The following is a 23,162-nucleotide window of genomic DNA, read 5'->3' on the forward strand; positions in this document are numbered from 1 at the left end:
ATGAAAATAGTGTGTGTGTGTTTTCCAAAAACAAACAAAAAACCGCTGCAAATCTGAGTAATTAATTTTTTGCTAGTTCCACAGACAGGTAAACATTTTTTCTTTGATGAGGAATTATCTCTGGTGAGGAATTTAAATGGTAAAGCTTCAGAATTTACATGATTTAGGTAAGGAAAACAAGTGACAAAAATAAGTTTGAGGGAATTGTGTTGTCTCAGAAGATGCTTAAAGACTCTACTTTTGTTGGCTTTTTAAAGTGATATGTGTGTGGTGTGTACAAGGAGTACATATTTGAAAATCACTGTTACCATGTTGGTAAGTCTATGAACAACCTATTTTTAACATTGCACATTTTCAATAAATAACAGAGTAAAAGGTCCTTTAGTCCAATTTACCATTTCATGGTGAATTCTCTTCTCTAGTTTGTCTGCCTCCAGGATGGAGAAACTGGGAAAAGAACTAACATTTTTTTAAGTACCTGTAGTGCATACTCTTGTGTATTAGAGATCATAGGATGTTTATTTAACACTACTATTACTTGTTCCTGGGATTTTTGGTTGAACTCACAAGTAAAACAATCCGGGCCTGGAGCTTTCTTTGGGGATTTATTTATTTATCACAAACCATTCTTTTAATTAGGATTGGCATATTTTTAATAAAATATTTGAAAATATATAATTATAAAACCAGTCATTCCAATTTTTAGAATAAAGTAGGACCATTCATCATAAAATTAATCATGTTAGTTTAGGGACTTCCTTTTTCCTTTGTGTTAACTGTGATTTATTGGCTTGGGTGCTTTAGCCTATCTGAAATTCATATCTTCAATTTTTACCTATTAGTTTAGTATAGTATCAGATAGAGGGAGTATTTCCTTATTTTAGCATTAGTTGCACTATGTCTATTAAAATTCAATGTTTGGTTTTAGAGGTGGTGGCTTAGATGGTCCATTAAGTCTACATATGTATCTGAGATAAAATATTATCAATAAAAATGATGATGCCTAGGTGCATCTTGACTAATTTGAATCATACCTGTATTTTATGTACAATATTCCTATGTACAGTAATAACCTCCTTTGATTTAGTACAGGACCAGTTATGAGCAGTTACTTTGCTAGTTGCTTTACAATGGTATTATGGGGAAGCTATGATTATCCCCTCTCCTAACACACATACTTTCATTGATTAGGAAATTAAAATTTGAGAGTTTAAGGCTACTCAGCTAAAAAGTGGCAGAGTTGAGACTTAATCTATGTCTCTTTTCATCCCATTTGCTTCTCCTTATTTGCACTTGTACTTCCTGCTTTCAGATAATGGCACTAGTAAATGATGTCATAGACTGCACTGGACTGGAAATGGGTTCTCTGATGAGCTTATTGTTAACAGATAAATCAAGTAAGGAGCTGACTGGTTTCTGAGGTCCTTTCCAGTTCTAAAGGTATAAACTATAAAAAACTGGACAGAGTTGCTTTGTTAGCTATTTAGTGTTTCATGTCTATCAATTATGTAGAATTAAAAAAAAATACTCAATGTAAAACTTTAGAGCAAATAACCTATTGAATATATTTTTTAATCTTTTACCAGTGGCCCTAGGATGATAAATTACCCAAGGCTTCCTTTGTATTTCAGACAGACTATGAGGGCCAAGCCAAGAAACTCCTAGAACTGATGGAAAACACAGATGTGATCATTGTTGCCGGAGGAGATGGGACGTTGCAGGAGGTATGGCTCTTTTCCTGTGTGAAACCATTTGGGTGAGGGAGATAGAAAGTTGATCTTAGAGCAGTGGCATACAATGGGTTATAATTTAAGGAAATTATTTCCTTGTAATCCATTTTTTGGAATTGTTTCTGAAACAAGTATAGCATTACTTTTTCTTCATACACTTTTTTTTAAAGTCTGATAAAATTGAATAAAACAGGAAATAAAATGGTGGTGGGTATGGTAAGCTTTTTATATTCTAAAGACTGTTATGACAATCATAGTTTCAATTATGAGGAAAGTTTCTTATAAAAGTAACAAATACAGAATCCTTTAAGATAGGCATCTGTCCATTTTCACTTCATTTCTATCACGTTTCAGCTCCTGAGAGCACATTAGGAGGCAGAGGTCTCCATATTCTGATGTATGCATCTACCTTTGTTCTGAAGTTCCATATCCTTAGAGCTTACTTTGGTCCAATAAGGACAGGAAGTATATTGTCCTGAACTGCTCTTCTTTTCTGAGCAATAGCCTAGAACCTCCATTATATATTGGAAACCCCATGATGAGCCTGGCACAGGCAGCCCTTCCACTCACCTTTCCATCCGGTGTACAATTCACATCTACACCTCTTCTCTGATTGCCTTTTGCCTTCATTTGGTGGTTTCATCGTGTTCAGGAATCAGGAGCTCACCGCAGACAGGGCACTGTCCTATGTGTTTGTTTCTTTAACTTTGTTTTTATTGATTTTAGAGAAAGAAGAAGGAGACGGGGGTAGAAAGAGAAACATAGATCCGCTGTCTCCTGCATGCTACAACCCAGGCATGTGCCCTAATGGAATCAAACCCAAGACCTTTTGGTGCATGGGACAATACTCACCCACTGAGCCACTCCGGCCAAAGTTGTCCTATGTTTGACTTAACAATTATGTGAGCCTTAGTAAGCTTCTTTTAAAAGGTTGTGCTAATGATCTTGTAATTGTTTTTATGGCTTTTTAATGAAGTGTGAAAATACTGATAGCATGCCAACAAAGAATGAAGGAGACCTCCTGACAGCCCCATTTAATCCTAGAATGCAGTAAGGCAGGAGATGAAGGAAGAAGATGGGCTGCCTTTACTTTACAGAATCTTTTTAAGAAAGATACCAAATTGTACATTTGGTATGATCCAGTCATAAAAATAGACCCTGATAAAAAAGGAATTTGAGGGCAATGTACCAAAATATAAATGACTTTAATTGTAGTTATTCTGCATAGTGGGTTTATAAGGAAGTAATTTTTCTTCAGCTATTTTTCCAAAATATATGTACCATATTTTAAAATGAAAAATAAATTATGTAAAATTTGAAATAAAAAATATCTTTTCATAGGGGGATTGCTGTCCCCCGTGCCTTTACCTTCATCAGTGAGAAACATTTGTGGAGAGCAGGCATCTCGGAGTGCAGCCACAGGGTGTGTTTTTCCTATATGTGCACTTCATTGTGGCAGATGAGGCTCATGTATACAATTGATGTGAGCACACATTTAGACCCATATTCTAGAACTAAAACATAATTTTGCTAATATAATGTGGAGATTTTATAGTTATTTTATCTGAGTCTGGCCAGCATGGCTCAGTGGTTGAGCATCAACCTATGAACTAGGAGGTCAGAGTTTGATTCCTGATCAAGGAACATGCCTGGGTTGCAAGCTAGATCCCCAGTGTGGGCCGTGCAGGAGGCAGCCAATCAATGATTCTGCCTTGTCATTGATGTTTCTTTCTCTCTTCCTCTCCCTTTCTCTCTGAAATCAATAAAGATATATTTTTAGAAATAATTATTGTATCTTAGTCTTGATTGTACTATGGGCCTTCAGTCAATAAAATTTAAGTTAGCTGTGATCCTATTGGAGAATACTGTGTGCTTCCATAGCCAATGCATAGTTGACATAGTTTCTAGGAAGAAGTTTGTGGCCCATAAAAATTGTATCCAGTTCTTTTATGATAAAAGAAATACATGTTGTTCATAATTTTTTCTGTAACATTTATAGGTTGTTACTGGAGTTCTTCGAAGAGCAGATGAGGTGAGCTTTTAAGAAGAGTCATTGCGTCTTAGTTTTATGTTCCTGTTTTTTTAATATCTCTTTACTTCTTTTACCTTTCCCCCCATTTTGTATTTTAAGGCAGCACAAGTGTGGGTCCTTGGATTTTAGAAAGACACGTGGGGCTGTCAGTGTCCTCGGACACCTTTATTAGTCCGTGGCGGACTTAACTGCTCTGGGAATCCAGAGTATCCAACAGCTTTCACCAGGAGTTGTTTAAAACATACAACTTTTTATACAATCTTTTTCAGAGGATTCCTTTATAAATGAATTGTGGGATGAATATTTACATGGTGAAATCTAAAAAAAAAAATTAAGTAAAAAAGGCAGGCTGCCAAAGTATATTATACATTTCTGCAGTTTGAAAATGTAGAAAACAGATATATGTTAGTGGATGCCTGCTGTAGTAAAAGAGCAACAAAACCGGTGGAAAGGCATCACAGCCTTGGGATAATGGCTTCCTGGGGGCGGTGGGGGGGCAGGGGATGGCGAGAGGGGGAAGAGAGGGAGAGAGAATACGGCAAAAAGTAAGATTTGTTAAATTTTGGTGATGGGTGTATGAGTGTTCTACAGCAGTTTAAAATATCCCTTTGAGGATAATAGATCATCCTCAACATAGTCTTTAGGGCCTTACAGTGTCTCTTTGTGGCATTTAATTCAGTGGCTGTGCCATTACTTTCTGCTACATAAACTTACTGATCCCCTTTGCCCTAGTTATACTCGAGATAGTTTATAAAGCACTTTCCCTGTCATCGGATACTGTACATATGTTAGATATTTTTAGTTGAATTTTATCTGCAACTTTTTCAAATGTGACAACATAATAACACTGTCAAAAATGTGCATCCATTTAATATCTTTAAAACCCTCCTTTTTTTCTTTTTTTTCTTTTTACCAGATTTTGTTAAAGCAATTGCTATTAATGAGCCCCAAAATATTTCTTTCAGATTCAAAGTCCTGTCATTTTCGTGGACGGGCCTCCTTTTAGACATTGTGCTAGGCATGGCCCGATTGCTGGGAAGGGCCTGGGAAGGGACACAGGGATGTGGGCCCAGGTCACTTCAGTTACTTGTCTCATAGTAGACACATCTGTGCCTCTCTGTTAGCCTGCTTTTCTGACCATGACTTTCCTCTTCTTTCTCCCAGGCTGCCTTCAGCAAGATTCCCATCGGATTTATCCCACTGGGGCAGACCAGTAGTTTGAGTCAGACTCTTTTTGCCGAAAGTGGAAACAAAGTCCAGTATGTTGTCACTGTGGGATGTGGCATTTGTGGCTGAGCAAGGCTGGGAATGGGTGGTTTCCCTGTGGGATATGAAATTTTGTTCAGTTTTGATAGCGTGGATCCTCAAATCATTGAGAACACCTAGATCAGAGACTAACCTGTCAGTTCATTGGGAAGTTTCCCTGTTGGGTTGTGGGACCCTGGTGATCTGACATGAAGTTTCCAGGTCAGGTATGGAGGTGAATACTGAAATCCTTTTCAGTCATAAGGATGGCCTCCCTGATTCAAACTCTTTTAATACTTTTGCATTGTAAGATTCCCTAGTGAAAACAGGTGTGCACTAATCATTTGTTTGCTTTAAATATACCCGATGACAAATAGCAAGTCCCTTGTAAAAATGGGTCCAGTAGCCGTGGCTTCATTATCTTGATTGTATAAGTAGCTAAAACAAGGAAATTCAGTCACATTCTTTGGGGATCGCCTGACGTGGAAGGTGTATGGATATAGCAGGCAGGACGAGCAGTGTAGCCCTGACGTCTAAATTAAATTGCTGTGAGTCTATCAGTGTCTTCAGGAGTTGGGCAAATTGTATTGTTCGTTTCCATCCAAACCATTGTGTAGGAAAGCCCTTGTCTTCTGGGGAGATAGGAATCATGAGTTCAAGTCTTGAATTAGGGATTAACATGAACTGGAGCAGATGGTTCCCAGGCTCTCCTGGTCAGTTGCCTGACCTTTACCTAAGCTTGGTGAAACCTGAGGGACGGTCAGCTGAAGAATGTTTGTGGAATGAATTAATTAAAGTCTTATGATGTTTTTGGTTATAAACCTTTAGAATCAATAGCAATAATGATACACAGGTGATTTTCTTTCATTTTCTTCCCTTCATATTTGGATTAGGCTTGTTTTGTAGATTTATTTTTGCTATTGCAATTTTAGAAGTGATTTTATATCTTTTAATCCTATACATTCTCTATTTTTTATAAAAACCTGGGTTCGCATATCAAACACTAGACATAAACATAGACATATATCAGAGCCTTCATTGAAGCGTGTCAAACCTTAACTAATAGGGAGTGTTTAGCTCCTCACAGTCATGCTGAAGCCCGTTTCAGTTCACTGTCCATTCAATCCCAGCTTAGAATTTCTGGGGCAGTAGACATGGCAATGAATGACTCGAACAGTTTTGTTTACCCAAGATAAACCCCGTCTGGTTTAGGTCTTGGTTACTGTAGAGAGCTAGTCTTTCCCTTTGTATCCATAGTGACTATTTGAACTGCAGAGCCAACATTCTCAAATATGTCACCGATCAGGAGGGAGCCCATGTCCTCGGAGAACCCCTTGCCAATTTATGCCCAGCGTGGCCACCCTGAAGGTCTTCATAGCCTTTGGCTCTGGGGAGCTGATTTTCCCTGTGGTTATTATGTTGCTGCTTCTAGCACTAATTTAAAGATTTAGGAAACATAATTCAGAGCACCCCCCAGGGCTCTTAGGTAATTAAGTCAGACTGCCCAGCGTTCAGAATTGGGTGGACTCTGAACATGGCAGATGCCTGAGGCTATTGGTAAGAACAGGCTGTCAAGATTTGTACTGCTGTCAAGATTTGCTGTCCTACAATTAGTGTGGAAGGAATCTTGGATTTGAAGATTGCAGGTAAATTATCATTAAAAAAATCGCTGTAACGTGCTACGATGCTGATCTGTTTAGAACTTGACAGTTGTTGCTGGAGAATAAATTTAGGTTGCGTTTTAGCTGTCTTCTGCCAAGCAGTTTTGAAAAAATAATAATATAAGAAGGCTTTTTTTTTTTTTTAATAATAGTTGCAATATTTGTTGTTAAGGTCAGTCTCTCAGAAGCACTTCCTAAACCCTCGCAGTGTGCTAACTACTACGCAGAATACATACAGTGACTCCAACCCTTCCTACTGACTTCCTTCACAATTAACATATTACATCGGGGTCATCTAAACTTGTGGTACTGCATCTTGCTTTTTCCTAAATTGAATCTTATTTTCTAAACTGCTATCCACTTCATAGATAGTATCTGTTTTGGAAGGGAAAAATGGGGTAAAGGCACTGTGATAAAGGAATATGAGTAAGTAAAATAGGTTGTTTCTTATGTCCCAACTTGCTTACTAAGGAACCCAGAATATAATCTAAGCATTTGCATTATTGTGCATGTTCTTGGGTTTTAAGGTCTCTGAAGTTGTATCTAACTTTGTTAGCAATACTCATTCAAGTGGATGTGATTCAGCCTGACCACACCGAGGGGGAGGCCTACAGGCCTTCCACTATGTTTGTGTCAGTCGTTCTTTTATACTTCTTGTTCAGTGTTCTCAGTCTTTTGAAGAAGTATGTGTTTTTTTCCTTAGCCAATTATTAGTACTGTGGGTGGGAGTGTGTGTGTGTGTGTGTGTGTGTTGGGGGGGCTGTTGCTTATTTTTCACAATGTGACCATTTCCTTCTTATCTTCCAGGCATATTACTGATGCTACACTTGCCATTGTAAAAGGAGAGACTGTCCCACTTGATGTCTTGCAGATCAAAGTAAGTCCTTTCTTGTCTTTGAAAATATTAACAAAATAATACATATAAAACAAAATGTAACATTTCAAATGAGATCATGAAAACTGCAGGCCCTCTTCTTACCCTTTCTTACCCCAACTATAACTTCCCAGAGAAAACAATTTTTGCCTGTTTATTCTAGTCACCACAAATAAATATGCTTATGATGCTATTTTTAAAAATTGTGTTAAAATATACATAAAATTTACCATCGTAACCACTTTTAAGTGTCCAGTTCAGCACTGTTAAGTATATAATATTAGTTTTTGACTTATAAATTTTAGACCTTATCTCTTGGCCTCTTTGTTATACATAAGAATTGCTCTGCATCTCCTCCCAATATAGTTGTCACTATTTTTAGTTCCTTTATTGATTAACTTGGTACCTCAAGTATTTCTCTGTCTCACATGGCTGTTTTGAGTATCAAAAGAGCTAATAGCTCTGACTGGTGTGGCTCAGTTGGTTAGAGCAATGGTCAGCAAACTCATTAGTCAACAGAGCCAAACATCAACAGTACAACTATTGAAATTTCTTTTGAGAGCCAAATTTTTTAAACTTAAACTATATAGGTAGGTACATTGTTATTAACTTAATTAGGGTACTCTTAAGCTGGCCTTTGCTAAGAACTCAAGGGACCAAAGAGCCGCATGTGGCTCACGAGCCGCAGTTTGCCAACCACTGGGTTTGAGCATCGTCCCATACCCTGAAAGGTGGTGGGTTCCAGTCCTAGTCAGGGGACATACCCAAGTTTCAGGTTAAATCCGTAGTCAAGATGTGCATGGGAGGCAACTGATCAATATTTCACTCTCACATCAATGTTTCTCTCTCTTTCTCCCACTCTCTCTAAAATTAATTTTATTTTAAAGCATGTTTTTGGGTAAGGATTTTTTTTAAATTGAATAAAAAGAGCCATTAAATATAAAGCACTTAGGACAGGGCCTGATTTCATCTTACCTATTTGCATGGTGGCCTCCTCTTTCTCCCATGTTCTGCTGATGGTAAAATCCTTTTTTTGTTCCATCTGTCCTTTTCTGGGGCTTGTCATTCTTTGAAATTCGGGTTACTTGGTTGTCTTACAATCTCAATCTGCAGGTGGGCATAAGAAGAAGTATGATTTTGTTAGATTATCTGGCTTTTCCTCATTTTGAGGACTGGAACAATGTTCTTTGTAACTTCCTATATCTTAGATGGGAGCAGAATTTCCCATTTTTCTATTGGGCTGTCTCATGTTTTCTGAGTGATTTGTAGATGAACTCATGAATTGTGTTAGAAATATATTTGCTAGCTATGCATATACACTTAGTGGTCAGATTATTATCTCTGAACGCATAATAATCTGGCCACTCAGTGTGTGTGTGTGTGTGTGTGTGTGTGTGTGTGTGAGAGAGAGAGAGAGAGAGAGAGAGAGAGAGAGAGAGAGAGAGACAGAGAGAGAGAGAGAGACAGAGAATTAGGGTACTCCTAAGCTGGTCTAGTGCATGAATTCATGCATGGGTGGGGGGTCTGGGCAGCCTGGCCAGGGGGAGAGGACATGGTGGGTTGGCCTGCCTGCCTGCTGGCCCAACTCCTGGTTGAGGGGACAATTTGCATATTAGCCTTTTATTATATAGGATATTTACTGAGTGGCCAGATTATTATGCATTCAGAGATCAGAATAATCTGGCCACTCAGTGTATATTGCTTAGAACCAGTAACACCCAAAGCAGTCAGCATCCTGGCACCCAAATTTTGGTCTGTAAAGCCATTCTCTAAGATGAGTTATCAGGACTCCGTGAATGGCTGGCTTTCAGAGGCAGGACAAGGAAGTACTCAGAAACTAAAAGAGGCAACACAGAAAGATATAGAAGACAGCCTGATGGTACCCAACTGGCCAGTTTTGGAACATTTGGAACATTAAAAAGAAGTATAATGCAATGGATAATACATTAAAGTAAAAATGAAAAATCCATAGTGATATTACAGAATAGTTGCCAGTTTGTAAATACAGAAGGAATGATAGAGTGAGAGAATTACCATTTTGTAATCACCATGAAGTCATTGATTCAGGCAGAGATCCTCAATAGCTGCTAAAACTATTAGATAAATGGTTGTTGGGGAACAAATACTCTTACAGTATCAAAGATTACTTAGTAATTACAAAGGGAACATATGCCTTAATATAACTGCCATCCTAAATTTTACTATTAGCTATATAGTGTAGGCCAGTGGTAGGCAAACTCATTGGTCAACAGAGCCAAATATCAACAGTACAACGATTGAAATTTCTTTTGAGAGCCAAATTTTTTAAATTTAAAATATATAGGTAGGCACATTGTTATTAACTTAATTAGGGCACCCCTAAGTTGGCCTTTGCTAAAAACTGAAGGGGCCAAAGAGCCACATATGACTCATGAGCTGCAATTTGCCAACCACTGGTGTAGGCTGTAGGCATATTTACAATTGGTGAACCCATGAGTTTGCATTGTTCTTGGTATTTGGACTTCCACCTCATTGGTTACAATAAACATAATTTAAGTTCCAATTGAGTCTTTAGCATATAATAAAGCTAAATTGTTCTCACAAAATGGAAGGACTGTGCTAAAATTCTAACCTAGCAAAGTTACTACAGATCAGCATCATGAAGATATTTAAAAATATTATTACTCAAGAAGGTGAATATGGACATATCTTAATAATTGAGTGATTTAAAAGTTTGCTGCTTTAGGTTGGATCCCCAATCAAGATGTGTTTGGGAGGCAACTGATTGATAATAGATATTTTCACACTCATATTGATGTTTCTCTCTCTTTCCCTCTCCTTTCCTCTCTCTCTAAACTAATGTCACCCTGTACCTGCTTATCTGGTACCAAGTGTGAGGAGTAATGCATTCCAGAGTAACTAGGAATTAACTGGAAATGATTTTATTATATATCTTGTTATATATATTCATACTTTTAAGGAAAGTCCATCATGGAGCATAAACTCTCGGAAGTGGCTCCATTGTGTATATTTTCTATGCATGGCTTATCTCACTGACTTACTGGAAACTTGCTGATTATAATATGTATATGCAATATTTCACTATAAAGCATTGGACCAAATTCAAATCACTTCGTGTTCTGACTTACTACAACAAGCAGCTGGCTGTATTTTCACATATTCAGGTGAACTCTTCTAGAGTGCCAGGATTCTGATCTTACTTGAGAGGCCCTGTCCTTTTAAAGGGGATGCAGGCTCAAATCCTCTGGGGCTCAAGCAGGTGTATGAGCAGAAGTTCTGGCAGATCCGACATCTAAAGGGTCAGGAACCAGAATAGTTAGGCACTCCTTAATTTCCAGGCTGAAGTATGATAGCATGTCTGTCCCCTTGCCAGCTGGTTTATGATATCTAATAGATAAAAATTAGTTTCATTAGAGTATGGTTTATTCAAGTACTTTTCCTGAACACTCACAGAATTGATTTCTTAAATTGTGAACATCCTTTTATCAATAGAATTTGTTTGATGAAAAGTAGACTGTGGTCATTTGCAGGGTACTTACCTGTAGACAGTTCCAAGCTATTGTCAGCATTATTTTAAATTACATGTGTTTTACTTCAGGGTGAAAAGGAACAGCCCGTGTTTGCAATGACTGGCCTTCGGTGGGGATCCTTCAGAGATGCCGGTGTCAACATTAACAAGTAAAGGATTACTGTATGGATTGTGATGACTTTTTTGAAATCTTTTTATTCTGTTCCTGTCTCTAAAGTGTCATTATACATTGATCTTCCAGGAATAGATGTGGTGGGTCTGCAGGTTGACTTACCTATGATTTGCATCTTGTGCATCAGAGGTTTGCATCTTGTGCCCAAAGGTTGGGGGAAGTTCTGGTTTCCTCCACACTGGCTTGGTGGTGGCCAAGGAGGAGGGGGGACCTGTTTCTAGAAGTGCTGCTCAGGCTCACCCTAGACTGAAGGGGAACTAATGGCCTGTCACCCTGCACCTGCTTATCTGTTACCAAGTGACAGGCACTGCTGGGCCACAGCCTCGGCAGCTTCCCCAGCCCTAGCTGGAGGACTCCCTGAGAGCTCTTTTGGAAGGCTGGCAGGTTGGGAGACCACAGGCTGCCTCTTGGAAGGAAAGGTGGCTGCTTGGTTGTTGGTAGATGGAAGGAACAGGCCTGCTGAGACAGTGACTAGAGGGCTGTCGCTGGCTTTTAATGGGAATGGACTTAATTTTGGAAAATTCATGTGTAACATGGAACTCTTGGCTGGGAAAATGGCTGCATCCTGTCTGTTTGAGGGGGAAGGAAAGGACAGGCAGAGGTCTCCTGAGACGGGACCCAGAGAGCCGCTGTGTGAGGCTCATGTCACACCTGGTGGGTGTTGATTTTGAGCTTTCCGAAAAACAGGCTTACAATTTCAGAACAGTTTGAATGGATTAGGATGGATCTCACACACAGCTTTATCTTTCACTTCATGGGCATTCCTGCCACAATTTCTCTGCAGATTTCTCTTGCTGTTCACTCATTATTCCTGCTAATGATGTTCCCGACACTGGAATGTCAACAGAGATGTTACTGTGTTGTTTGAATCTGCGTTATTTGATAGTTTCCATCTTTTTATTTGCAAGTCTGCTAGGAGTACCTTGTGCTTGATCTGTAATGTCAGATAATACCAGCAATTCACTGAGACGAATAGCTTAGTTTTCCCAGAAAAAAATCTGGTGAGGACAAATTACTTTCAAGTATGTTGATCAATAGTTACACACAAGCATAGGTCAGCCCCTTTTAGAACTATCTCACTCACATGCCCATATTTTGATTTCTGAACAATGGATTTTAAAATTCCACTTGTTATGTAATACCTCAACTAGGACCATCCTTACAGTTGCTCTGTGTATGAAGAAACACAGAAGGGGCAAGAAATGACTTTTAACTGGCCATGCAAGGCGACCAGCATAGTGACAAAATTTGCTCTTGGTAGATATGAAGGTAACTGCAGACATTTGGAAATAAAATGCCTTCATTGGATGTATTGTATTTCTATATGGCTATCCAGGAGATGAAGCAAATCATAACATTAGCTGAAAAATGCTTAGCATGGCTCCCCATGGCTCCCTGGATTGTCTCCTCAGTCTTGCATTCAAGGCCCACCTTAGTCCATCACCACCCCTGATTGCACAGTTATATATATTTCCTTTTAAGCTTTTGCTCTGCTCTTATCCTCAACGTTTCCTGCACCCTGGCCACTCCTTTTGCCTAGAATGAGTTCTTTCCTCCATCATGTATGTATCTAAGTCCAGTGCCTCTTTCTAAAACACACGCTATACTGTGTGCTCGTGCCATTTGTTATACAAGCATGGCCGTTCCAGTGGTTTTAAGCCCTTAATGATTTCTGTCCCTTCTTGACTCTCCTTTCCAATAAATAGTAATCAGTTTATATGGAATCCTATATATTTATATAGTTGTCTACTGTTTTCTGTTACTTTTTTGGGCTATATTTTCTCAGATTATAAGCCCTCAAAGGCAGGAATTTATACTCTATATTTCTTTAGTTTTCTCCACAGCCACTAAATAAATGCGTATTGATGAGAATCAAATAGGGAGAAGTTAAGATGGGCTGGTTGTAACATATAAATTTTAAGAGGAATCTAATTTTTACCACTTTTCCAATTCCAAGGAGGCACCTTTCTCTCTTCAGCAGCTTTTATGTATTTCGCAATATGAAGTAGACCCTCTTCACTCTCAGGTTTTATATTTGCTGTTTTAAAGTTGCATAACACGAGCAATGTGAAATTATGTTGCTTCATAAATTTTAATGGTATGTTTGTGTGAAGAAGACACATTTAGCTTGTGGGTAACACATCAGGTCACCAGCATTGCATCTCATTGTGGCTTTGTCATGCTTTACTCAGTGCTCCTTGGATGTATACTCAGCTATATTCTGTGGTTAAGGATGCGATACTTATGAATTTAGAGATTCAAGGAGACTCTGATTATATATCCCTCCTAAATTGCAAGGATCTATCTCCTGTGTAACTAATTGCATACTGTTTGACATGGCATTGAAATTCAGATTTAAAATGTTCCATAATACTCTTTTATGCTGAGCCATAATCCCCAGGCCTCAGCAGACACTCTTAGTAGGGGTGTAATTTCTATCATGTTGATCATTCCTTTAATATTCTAATTAGATTTTTATCTTGATCTTTCTCAGGTACTGGTATCTTGGGCCCCTAAAAACCAAAGCAGCACATTTTTTCAGCACTCTTAAGGTAAATGCAGTTTATAATGTAGAAATGTTCCCTAAGTTATTTTGTTGTTATAGCAGGATGGTATATTTGGGTATTTTAAAAATTATTTGTATCTGACAGATGTATCTGACATGCTCTAGTATTAAAATGGGGGATATTTACTTACATACAAGTTCAGAAAGCATTTCTCGTATACCAACTCATTCCTTCCATTACCATTTTCTATTAAAATTTTTTTAATAAGTTTTTATTGATTTCAGAGAGAGGAAGAGAGAAGGAGAGAGGAAAAAGAAAACATCAATGAGAGAGAAGCATCGATCAGCTGCCTCCTGCACACCTGCTTCTGGGGATCAGGCTGAAACATGGGCATGTGCTCTGACTGGGAATTCAACTGGCAACTTCCTTGTGTCTGGGACAATACTTAACCAACTGAGCGACACTGTCCAGGCGTTAATTTCTTTTTTATATTTTACTTTCCTTTGTCTCTTCATTCACTCTCTCTGGTCAGATAAACCTTGAAAAGAATGATCTATATCTCATCAATCATTTGCATGTTTGAATTAGTATCTAGAAATGAAGATTTGTGTCTGAATATATATTATCATACAGGTTTGATATATTTCCCTGATTAAGACTCAATTAAGTTCCCACTATTGTAATATTAATATAACGGGTTTCAAACCATGCTAACCCAATAGGGGTGGTGGTTACTGTATTTGTCAGTCCAGATATAGGACATTTCCATCCCCAGAGGAGGTTCTGTTAGTGGTGCTGCTCTAGACTTTATACTGAAAAACGTTCACATGGAGAAAAACTGAACAGTGTATGTGAATGAAAATACTAATATGTATCATCCTTACATGTGGACTACACAGTGTTCAGCTTTTATACAAATCAAAGTAATATATTCACAATTTAACTGGCTGATCTGAGGACAGGCAGATGAAGTGAAAAGTTTGGTTATGTTAATATTCAGATTATCATGTGGTTTTCTAATTAAGGAGGTAGTATATGTCCATTGCAAAACATTGCTCCCTTTACCTTTCAAATAAATTTCTTTTAATAAAATGCATAATTAACTATTGCTCACAGGAATCATTTCATTGGTGGAATAATGAGTCCATTTAGAAAGAAATCTAGTAACTATATAGTTAAGTTGTAGAACCTGAGAGAATCAAACTATTCCAACTATTTCTTCATCAAGCAATTATTGAATATCTGTTGTGTGGCAAGCACTTCTATGTGCTTGGAATGCAGACTCCAATAAGATAGGTTTCTGCCTTCAAGAAGTATGCATGTGCTGAGAGTGAAGTACAAGTAAACCAATTTGGCAAGTGTGATGAGAGAAACATAGAAGGACTAAGATGGAGGAGAGAGGAGGGTGCCCACCTCTGAGAGCAGCAGTCTTCACAGGGCAGGTGCCATTTCTAAATACTGAATTATCTGTAGGACTGGATAAAGGGCGTTCTGGGGGGGGGGGGGGGCGGGGCGCGACAGGATGTTTGAAGTCACAGCGATGAAACCTGGTCTTTCAAATGGCAGTAGCATGGCCGGAAAGGGACTTTGACATTTATTGATAAAGCACTGGTGGGGACTTATTGAGTCTTAGGGAAATAACAACAGCAGATCTGCATTTTAGAGAAATCTTTTGGCAGCAATGAGGACAAGAGATTGTATGGGTAGCTAAAGGCAAGGGCATCAGAAGATTTTTAAAGTAATTTGGGTGAGAGTGATCATGAGGTGTAGACTGAGGTGGTAACAGAGGGCATTGACAACAGAGATGGATTAAAGAGATACTGAAGTGGAATCCTCAAAGTTGGAAAGTCTAGGATTCTTAGATTTCTGGTTTGATGGACCACAGTTTGGTAACTAAAAGCTTTCCATTAATGTTGATATTATTGGCTTAAGATCACGTTGGTGAAGGAAGATGAAATTTTCAGTTTGGCACATACTGAGTTTAACATACCTTTCGTCAGACAAGTGGAGGTACAGTTGTGACTTAGGTACAGAATTCAGCAAAGAGATGTGGGCTGAAGAAATAATTTAAATGTCTGACACATATGAGTAGTGTCAGACATTTAAATGTGGGTTTGGTGAAGTTACTATTGAGAGAATAGATGGTCAGAAATAGCCCTAGGAACCAGGGAAGATGCCTGAGAAGTGCTCAGAGGAAGTGAAGGAGAGAATACTGATATAAGAGCCAATGGAAGAGAGACTTTCAGGAAGAAAGTGAGATTTCAAGATTCAATAGCAAAGAGTAAGTAAAGACAAAAATATCCATTGAATTTGGTAACCTCTGAAGGTTTGGTAAGTGGAGGGGCTGAGCCATACTGAAGAAGATCAAGGAAATAAACAGGAAGGTAAAGTGGAGACACCAAGGGTAGGCAACTCCTTTAAGAAGCTTGGCTTTGAAGGGAAGTGAGAAAGGCAAAAGCTAGTGGGAAAAATTGGATCAAAGGAGTGTTGATTTTTTTTAGATGGAAAGATATGCATGTCTTTATACCACGAAGCAACAGGGGGGGAAAGGGGGAGGGGAAGAGGTGAATGAAAGAGAAATAGCATGACTAAGTTGGCAGAATCCATGAACAGGTATAAGGGCATGGGATCTAAAGTACTGGATTAGCCTTGGACAAAGAGACACTTCTTCCTTGAGACAGGAAAGAAATGAAGGAGTGGACCAGATGAAAACAAACAGGGAGAGTTAAGGCAGTTTTCACTGAGATCCTGGTATTCTCTCTGAAGTGTAGGAAGCAATGTGACCTATTGAAAATGAGGTGGTGATAGTGATGATGGTATGGGGAATTTAAAGATGAAGAAAATAGAGAGGTTTAGGACCATTATCCGGTGACATTGAGGAACTGAGACCAAAAATTGGTTGTGGCACAAATATGCTTGCTTGGGTGATTGTTTTCCCTGTGTCAATGCTTAGCAGGAATATTTTCCCCCTCCAATAATGCTGAGCCCTGATCAAGTAGTTCAGAAACCTAGTGACAAGATTGATAAAGAATTGGGGCTTCTTAGAGCATGTATTGTAGAAAACTAAAGACATGAGAAGGCCAAAACGATGGAAAAAGAGCATTAAAGTAATTCACTGACAATTAGGTGCTGAGGGAAAATGGTGTGGTCAGGGACTGGACTTCTCCGTGTGATAGAAAACTTGGGTGTGGGCAGGATCTTGAGGGGTGAAAAAATAACTTCCCTTCCTTCCTCTTCTGAGTTTGAACCAAGTTATAAAAACAAATACAGGAGCAGGCAGATGGAGATGAAAATATTAGCTTTAGAAATGTCAGCATTTCTAAATCAGAGTGATGTTCACAGCTGGGATGTGTGGTCACTGTCTGATTTAACAATACCCCAAACGGAATTTGTCCATTCGATACATCTCCTTTAGGGCAGACTGCCATAGTGAGCTCATTGAGTGACAAAGCAGCACACGTGTGAGGGGCTGGGTCCATGCATTGAGAAGTAAGAGATGGAGTGAGAAAAATCAGAGTTGTTTCTCTTTTGTAATTCACCCATGAAAACTTGAGAACGGGGATTAGTTTGCCCAAAAAGATATATTGAGCACAAAAGAATCAACCAGATAAGTAAATTGTGGGGTATGATTACTGGGGTATAGATGCCCAAGATGGAATAATTTTGGGTGGCAGGAAGGACCAGATGTGGCTGTGGAAATGAGCAGCTGTGGTGAATGAGAGATGATATTGAGGGCTAGGCTGTTGTTTTAGTTGTCCTGTGCACACTGTTGAAACCCAGGACGACACTGGACTTGGGGTGCAGGAAGTAGAAGACAAACATCTAGAGTATGAGCATGATGGTCTTTGAAGCAGGAGGAGCCTGGAACTGGGTTGCAAGGCTGGGCTGCATCATTCTGGCAGCTGTGGGGAAGATGATTCCAAAAGTGAAGAAAGTATTGATGCAACTGAATTCTTCAGTTTCTTTTATGTGTCATCATAGTATACCAAAGATAAATTTGTCCTGGGTAGATTCTATGCTCATTCTTATTGGGGTTTGTGGACAAGTATAAACAATTGTTGATAATCTATTTTGATCTCCTCTATTCTCCATGTGACAGATCAGTGGAGGCAGCAGTCACTGAGTTCATGGTTTTCAAGATAGGCCTTTAATAGGAAAAGAAAACCTGAGGATTCCATACTCCAAATTAGAGACAGTTCCATCCAGTGAGAAATGAGTGCTCTGACCGGGTTGGCTCAGTGGATAGAATGTCAGCCTGAGTACTGAAGGGTCCCAGGTTCAATTTTGGTCAAGGGCATGTACTTTGGTTGCAGGCACATCCTCAGTGCGGGGGGGTGTGCAGGAGGCAGCTGATCGATGTTTCTTTCTCATCAATGTTTCTAACTCTCTCCCTCCCTTCCTCTCTGTAAAAAAAAAATCAATAAAATATATTTTAAAGATATTAGTTGGCTTTCTTGCAGGTGTAGGTAGAATACTAACCTTTACATAGAGAAACTCCCATGTGTTCATGACAAATGTTTTTCTCTCTTCGCTTTAAAAGGAGTGGCCTCAGACTCATCAAGCCTCTATCTCATACACGGGACCTAAAGAGAGACCTCCCAGTGAAGCAGAAGAGACCCCTCCACGGCCCTCTCTGTACCGGAGAATATTGCGAAGACTTGCATCGTACTGGGCACAACCGCAGGACGGTGAGCAGGCGGTCGAAGATTGAGAGCTCTGGTCAGTTCAGGTTTGCCTAAAGCAGACTCCAAAATCAGCTTCAGGCTGACCTGGAGCAGATGCCTCTCAAGGCCATTGTAGTCAGCTTTCTGTGCGCCACAAAGCAGGGCCCAAGCCAGTACAATGTCCTGTGAAGGGGACACCCAGGGACATTTGAGACAAATAGTGGCTCCCTCTTTCAGGCACTGACCTTTATGTATTTCTGGCTGTGTTGGTAGGATGTTTCAGGCAGAGACTCATTCTGAGCCTGGCACGTTATCCCATGTGTAAGAAATATGCAGTGAAGAAAAAGGTGGAGTCAGCAGACCACCGGAGGCCAGCTAGCAGCTGGCATCTGGCTGTGGGTGGTGGAAGGTGAAATGTTAATGGGAGAAATTGACCTGTGTCTAATACATTAACACAGGCATTTCCAAGGAGGTAAACCCTGAAGTCTGGAGAGATATGCAGCTGTCCACCATTGAACTGTCCATCACAACACGGAACGACCAGCTTGACCTAACGGTAAGTGTGCTTTCTGTTGGTATCTGGGAGAAGTGACAAAGGTGACATGCTCTTCCACCAATTCAGTATTTTTACTTTTACCCTGTGGCAGTAGAGAGGAAGGAAAAATAGCAGTAAGAAGAAACAACTGAGTAAAGTAGTGGCTGAAAGCTTACGAAGATTGATCACATATTCTGGGCATTGCTTAGTAGAAAGACTGAGGGCCAGAGACCTTTATAATGAAGAGTTAGCCTGCTCTGATTTGTCACAGGAATAAAAAGTCATGGAACTTTCACTTGAGTGGCTATATTAAATATGTACCTTGGTTGCAGGCACATCCCCAGTAGGGGGTGTGCAAGAGGCAGCTGATCGATGTTTCTCTCTCATTGATGTATCTAACTCTATCCCTCTCTCTTGCTCTCTGTAAAAAAATCAATAAAATATATATTTTTTAAAAAAGAATCAAATGTAAAGAACTAGAACCATTAAAGCTCTCGAGCAAAATCTAATTATCAATATAAACTTGGGGAAGACCAGGCCTTTCTGGAACCCAAGATAAAAACCATATTGATATATTTGTCATGTATTATTAAAAAGAAACGATAGACAACATGTTTAATGACAAATTGTGGGAAGTAATAGAATGTGATAGACCAGGAGTTAATAGCTTTCCTTGATAACAGACTCCTTAGGATAAATCAATAAGAAATGGACTAAAATAGACAGTAGGCAAAGGGCAAGAATAAAATAGACACTAGGCAAAGGGCAAGAATAGAAATTCACAAAATAAAGCTGGGGGGGGAAAGCATATATTTACTGAATATATACTACATGCTATGCCCCATTTTTAGAATTTTACATATCAACCTTCATGTCTACATTAGTAGGTAGATATAACTTTTAGCTGTATTTCATAAGTAAGGAAACAGAACAGATGCTGAACATCCAAGAAATGCAAATTGAATAGTACTATTGAACTGTCATAGATTAAAAACCATGCTAGTGTTCAGGCTAGGGAAATGGGCAATCTTGCATATTTCTGATGGGAACATAAATCAGAACACCCTTCCTCAGTGGCATCTTGGCTGTATATATGAAGCATCTAAAATATAATCATACCCTACATTAGTCATCAAACTAATACTTAATGTAGACAGTCCCTTATTTCTTACAGCATGGACTTCTGGAAACGTTGGTGAATGTGAATGGCTTAAAAAGATAGGTTCTGTTCTGGAGGGATTCAAAAAAGAAAGATAAGATTTCTAATTGTACATGTCCTTTTATACCCAATCTCTGATAATATGTATTTCCAGTACTTTGTTCATGTTCTTTAACACCGTTTGTTCTTTTCTTTGATGATTGAGTTCAGTGAGAGCGATTGTGGCTCCAGATTAGCCACATGCAGCAGGCTGAGTGAGTGCTTTTATCTCTGTGGCAATTATAAAAGTATATGATGCTGTGCGTCTTATCACTAGTAGCAGCACATTCATTTTTTTTTATACCTCTTTGTAAAAATAAAAGCAACTGCAATAAAATATTCAGAGACAATGAAGCTGCCAAGTCATAGCTCAGAACGTTCCTTTATCATTTAAAGATGTATATTCAGAGTCTCAAAAGAAGCGTCAGGGGTGTGGAATGTGTGAAAATTAGGATCTCTTGTGCGACTGACTATGCTCTGTATAACAGCAGAACATATGAAACAAGCTAATCGGGGGACTGATTCAATCCACTTATTTAAAAGGTTGTCTCTGTATTTACTGACATGGAACGATGATCATCATGTATTGTTAAGTGAAAACCTGGTTAAATTGATTTACACCAAATGATTCCATTTTTATTTTGAAAAGAAATACTTCTCCCTATAAAGCAGTTTTGTGAATGGTAGAGGTAAGGCCCCAATTTTATATTCTTTCCATGTAGAAAGCTAGTGTTGAAGAACCACTTATTCACATGTCTACCTCACCTCACACACACACACAACACTGATTGCAAAACCTGTCAAACATTAAGTGTCTGCATAATAATAAGTGGAAATGTCCGTAGTTTCTCTATTCAGTTGCTCTATTTTCCTATAGTTGCACTAGTTCTGAGCTTAATTAGTATTGTTTTACAGGTCCACTTTTTTCTTATTTTTAAAGAGTCTCCTAGCTATTCTTGACTCTTTGACTTTTATAAACCCCTTGGTTGTTTATCAAGTTCCACATAAAAATCTGTTACACTGATCAGAATTACATTGAACCTGTAGATCAAATGACATTTCTACAATATTGACTCTCCTATTGACTGAATGGGCATAGCTCTATATTTATTTAGATTTGTATTGTTTTATTGAATTTATTGGGATGACACCAGTTAACAATTATATGTTTCAGGTGTAAAATTCTCTGATACATCATCTGTATATTGTACTGTGTGTTCCCCACCCCAAGTCAAGTCCCCTTCCATCACCGTTTTACTCCCTTTACCCTCTCCTACCCTCCCCCATCCCCTGCCACTCTGGTAATCACCATACTATTGTCTATCTCAGAGGGTTTTTGTTGTTTTTTGTTTCTTGTTTCTTAATTCTTCCACCTTTTTCACCCAGTCCCAAAACCTCCCTCCCCTCTGATAACTGTCTGTCTGTTCTGAGTCTATTTCTGTTTTGTTATTAGATTCCACATATGAGTGAAATCATATGGTACTTGTCTTTCTTCTTTCACTGCCTCATTTCACTTAGCATAATGCTCTCCAAGTCCATCTATGCTGTCACAAAGGGTAAGATTTCTTTCTTCTTAATGGCTTAGTATTACATTGTGTAGATTTTCAATGTCCTTCAATGAAGTATTATAGTTTTCTTTTATAACATTTTGTCTTTGCTGTGTGTGTGTGTGTGTATGGTAATCTTTTTGATATGACTGTAAACACTATTGCCTAAAGTTTCATTTTTTAACTATCTGATTTAGTAGAATTTATAATTGATTCTTTTTGTATCGATGTTAAATCAGCAGACTAAATTCTAGTCATATTAAGTTTATGGATTCCTTTGGATTTTATATTGATTTAATTACATCATCTGCAAATAGTGCAAGTTTTGTTCTTTCCTTTCAAATACTTGGCCTTCTAATCTTATTTTACCTACCACATTGGCTAGGACCTCAGCAGAATGTTGAATATAAATAGTGGTAGAAGCATTACTGCCTTATTCCTGCTGCGGAGAGAAAGGTTTCATTGCTTTGTTCTTGAGTGTGATGGGTTTTTTGTAGATGCTCTTTATAAGATTAAGGAAGTTCCTACTATCCTCGTTTGCTAAGAGTTTTTTTCATGTGTGGGTATTTAACTGTGTCAGGAACTTTTCCAGCATCTATTGAGATAAGGTTTTCTCATTTATCTGTCAATGCAGAACAACACATTGATTTTTGTAATCACACTATTTGCAAAGGACAAATCCTAGATTTGTATGTATAACTGTCTATGTAACCTGTCCTCTTAGATATTTAATACACATTTCGATCTCAGCATGTCCAGAACTGAGCAACTGATTCGTTCCCTGAAACCTGACTTATCCACTCTTCCCTACAGTTGTGGTTGCCTGTAATTCCAGTCTTTCATTTGTTTGGGCTAGACATCTCGGAGTCATTCCTGGCTGCTCTTTCTCTTCACATCAGTCTTTGAGGAAGTCCTGGTGGCTTCACCTAAATACTTTCAACTCTTCACTGGATCTCCCCGCTACCTGATCCAAGCCAGGCAGCAGGTCCCTACATGGTCTCCCACTTCTTCCTTCTCCTCCTTTATTCTAAACATGGTAGCCTGAGAGATCCTGTTCACATGAAGCCAGATCTTTCTCTGCTTAGAACTTTCCTGTGGCTCCCATTTCACTCTGCCTTACAGTCCATTCCATGGAATGTCTATGAGGCACTGTGCGCTATTTCCAGTCTCCCCTGGCTTCACACAGGTATCCCCTCACCATCTCATCTGGCCATGCTGGCTCCTCGATCTTCTTTCATTTTTGTGTGGATCACTCTCCCCTAGACTAGTGGTCGGCAAACCTGGGCTCTCAAGCCACATGCAGCTCTTGGCCCCCCGAGTGTTCTAACGTCACTTCTTCAAAATAGGCTCATCCAGGCCGAAAACTGTCTTCTACACATGGGCCATGAAGTTTCAATAGCACTGTACGTACGTGCCCGCATGTGGTATTTTGTGGAAGAGCCACACTCAAGGGGCCAAAGAGCCGCAT

At 39.0% G+C, this 23,162-nt stretch overlaps 1 protein-coding gene across 6 annotated transcripts in view; it reads left to right on the top strand.

Annotated features, from left to right (window-relative positions):
• Nucleotides 1–23,162, top strand: part of AGK (acylglycerol kinase) — a 69,653-nt gene that overhangs the window by 40,757 nt on the left and 5,734 nt on the right. For all 6 annotated transcript variants that reach the window (XM_045577555.1, XM_045577550.1, XM_045577548.1 and 3 more), the window contains 8 exons: nucleotides 1,632–1,724; nucleotides 3,730–3,762; nucleotides 4,927–5,021; nucleotides 7,476–7,545; nucleotides 11,141–11,220; nucleotides 13,738–13,795; nucleotides 18,291–18,438; nucleotides 18,873–18,970. In XM_045577555.1, the coding sequence (XP_045433511.1) occupies nucleotides 1,632–1,724; nucleotides 3,730–3,762; nucleotides 4,927–5,021; nucleotides 7,476–7,545; nucleotides 11,141–11,220; nucleotides 13,738–13,795; nucleotides 18,291–18,438; nucleotides 18,873–18,970 (675 nt within the window). The remainder of the gene's footprint in view (nucleotides 1–1,631; nucleotides 1,725–3,729; nucleotides 3,763–4,926; nucleotides 5,022–7,475; nucleotides 7,546–11,140; nucleotides 11,221–13,737; nucleotides 13,796–18,290; nucleotides 18,439–18,872; nucleotides 18,971–23,162) is intronic.

The sequence above is a fragment of the Pipistrellus kuhlii genome, unplaced genomic scaffold (genome assembly GCF_014108245.1).
Source record: "Pipistrellus kuhlii isolate mPipKuh1 unplaced genomic scaffold, mPipKuh1.p scaffold_m20_p_10, whole genome shotgun sequence".
In the NCBI taxonomy this organism is placed as follows: domain Eukaryota; kingdom Metazoa; phylum Chordata; class Mammalia; order Chiroptera; family Vespertilionidae; genus Pipistrellus; species Pipistrellus kuhlii.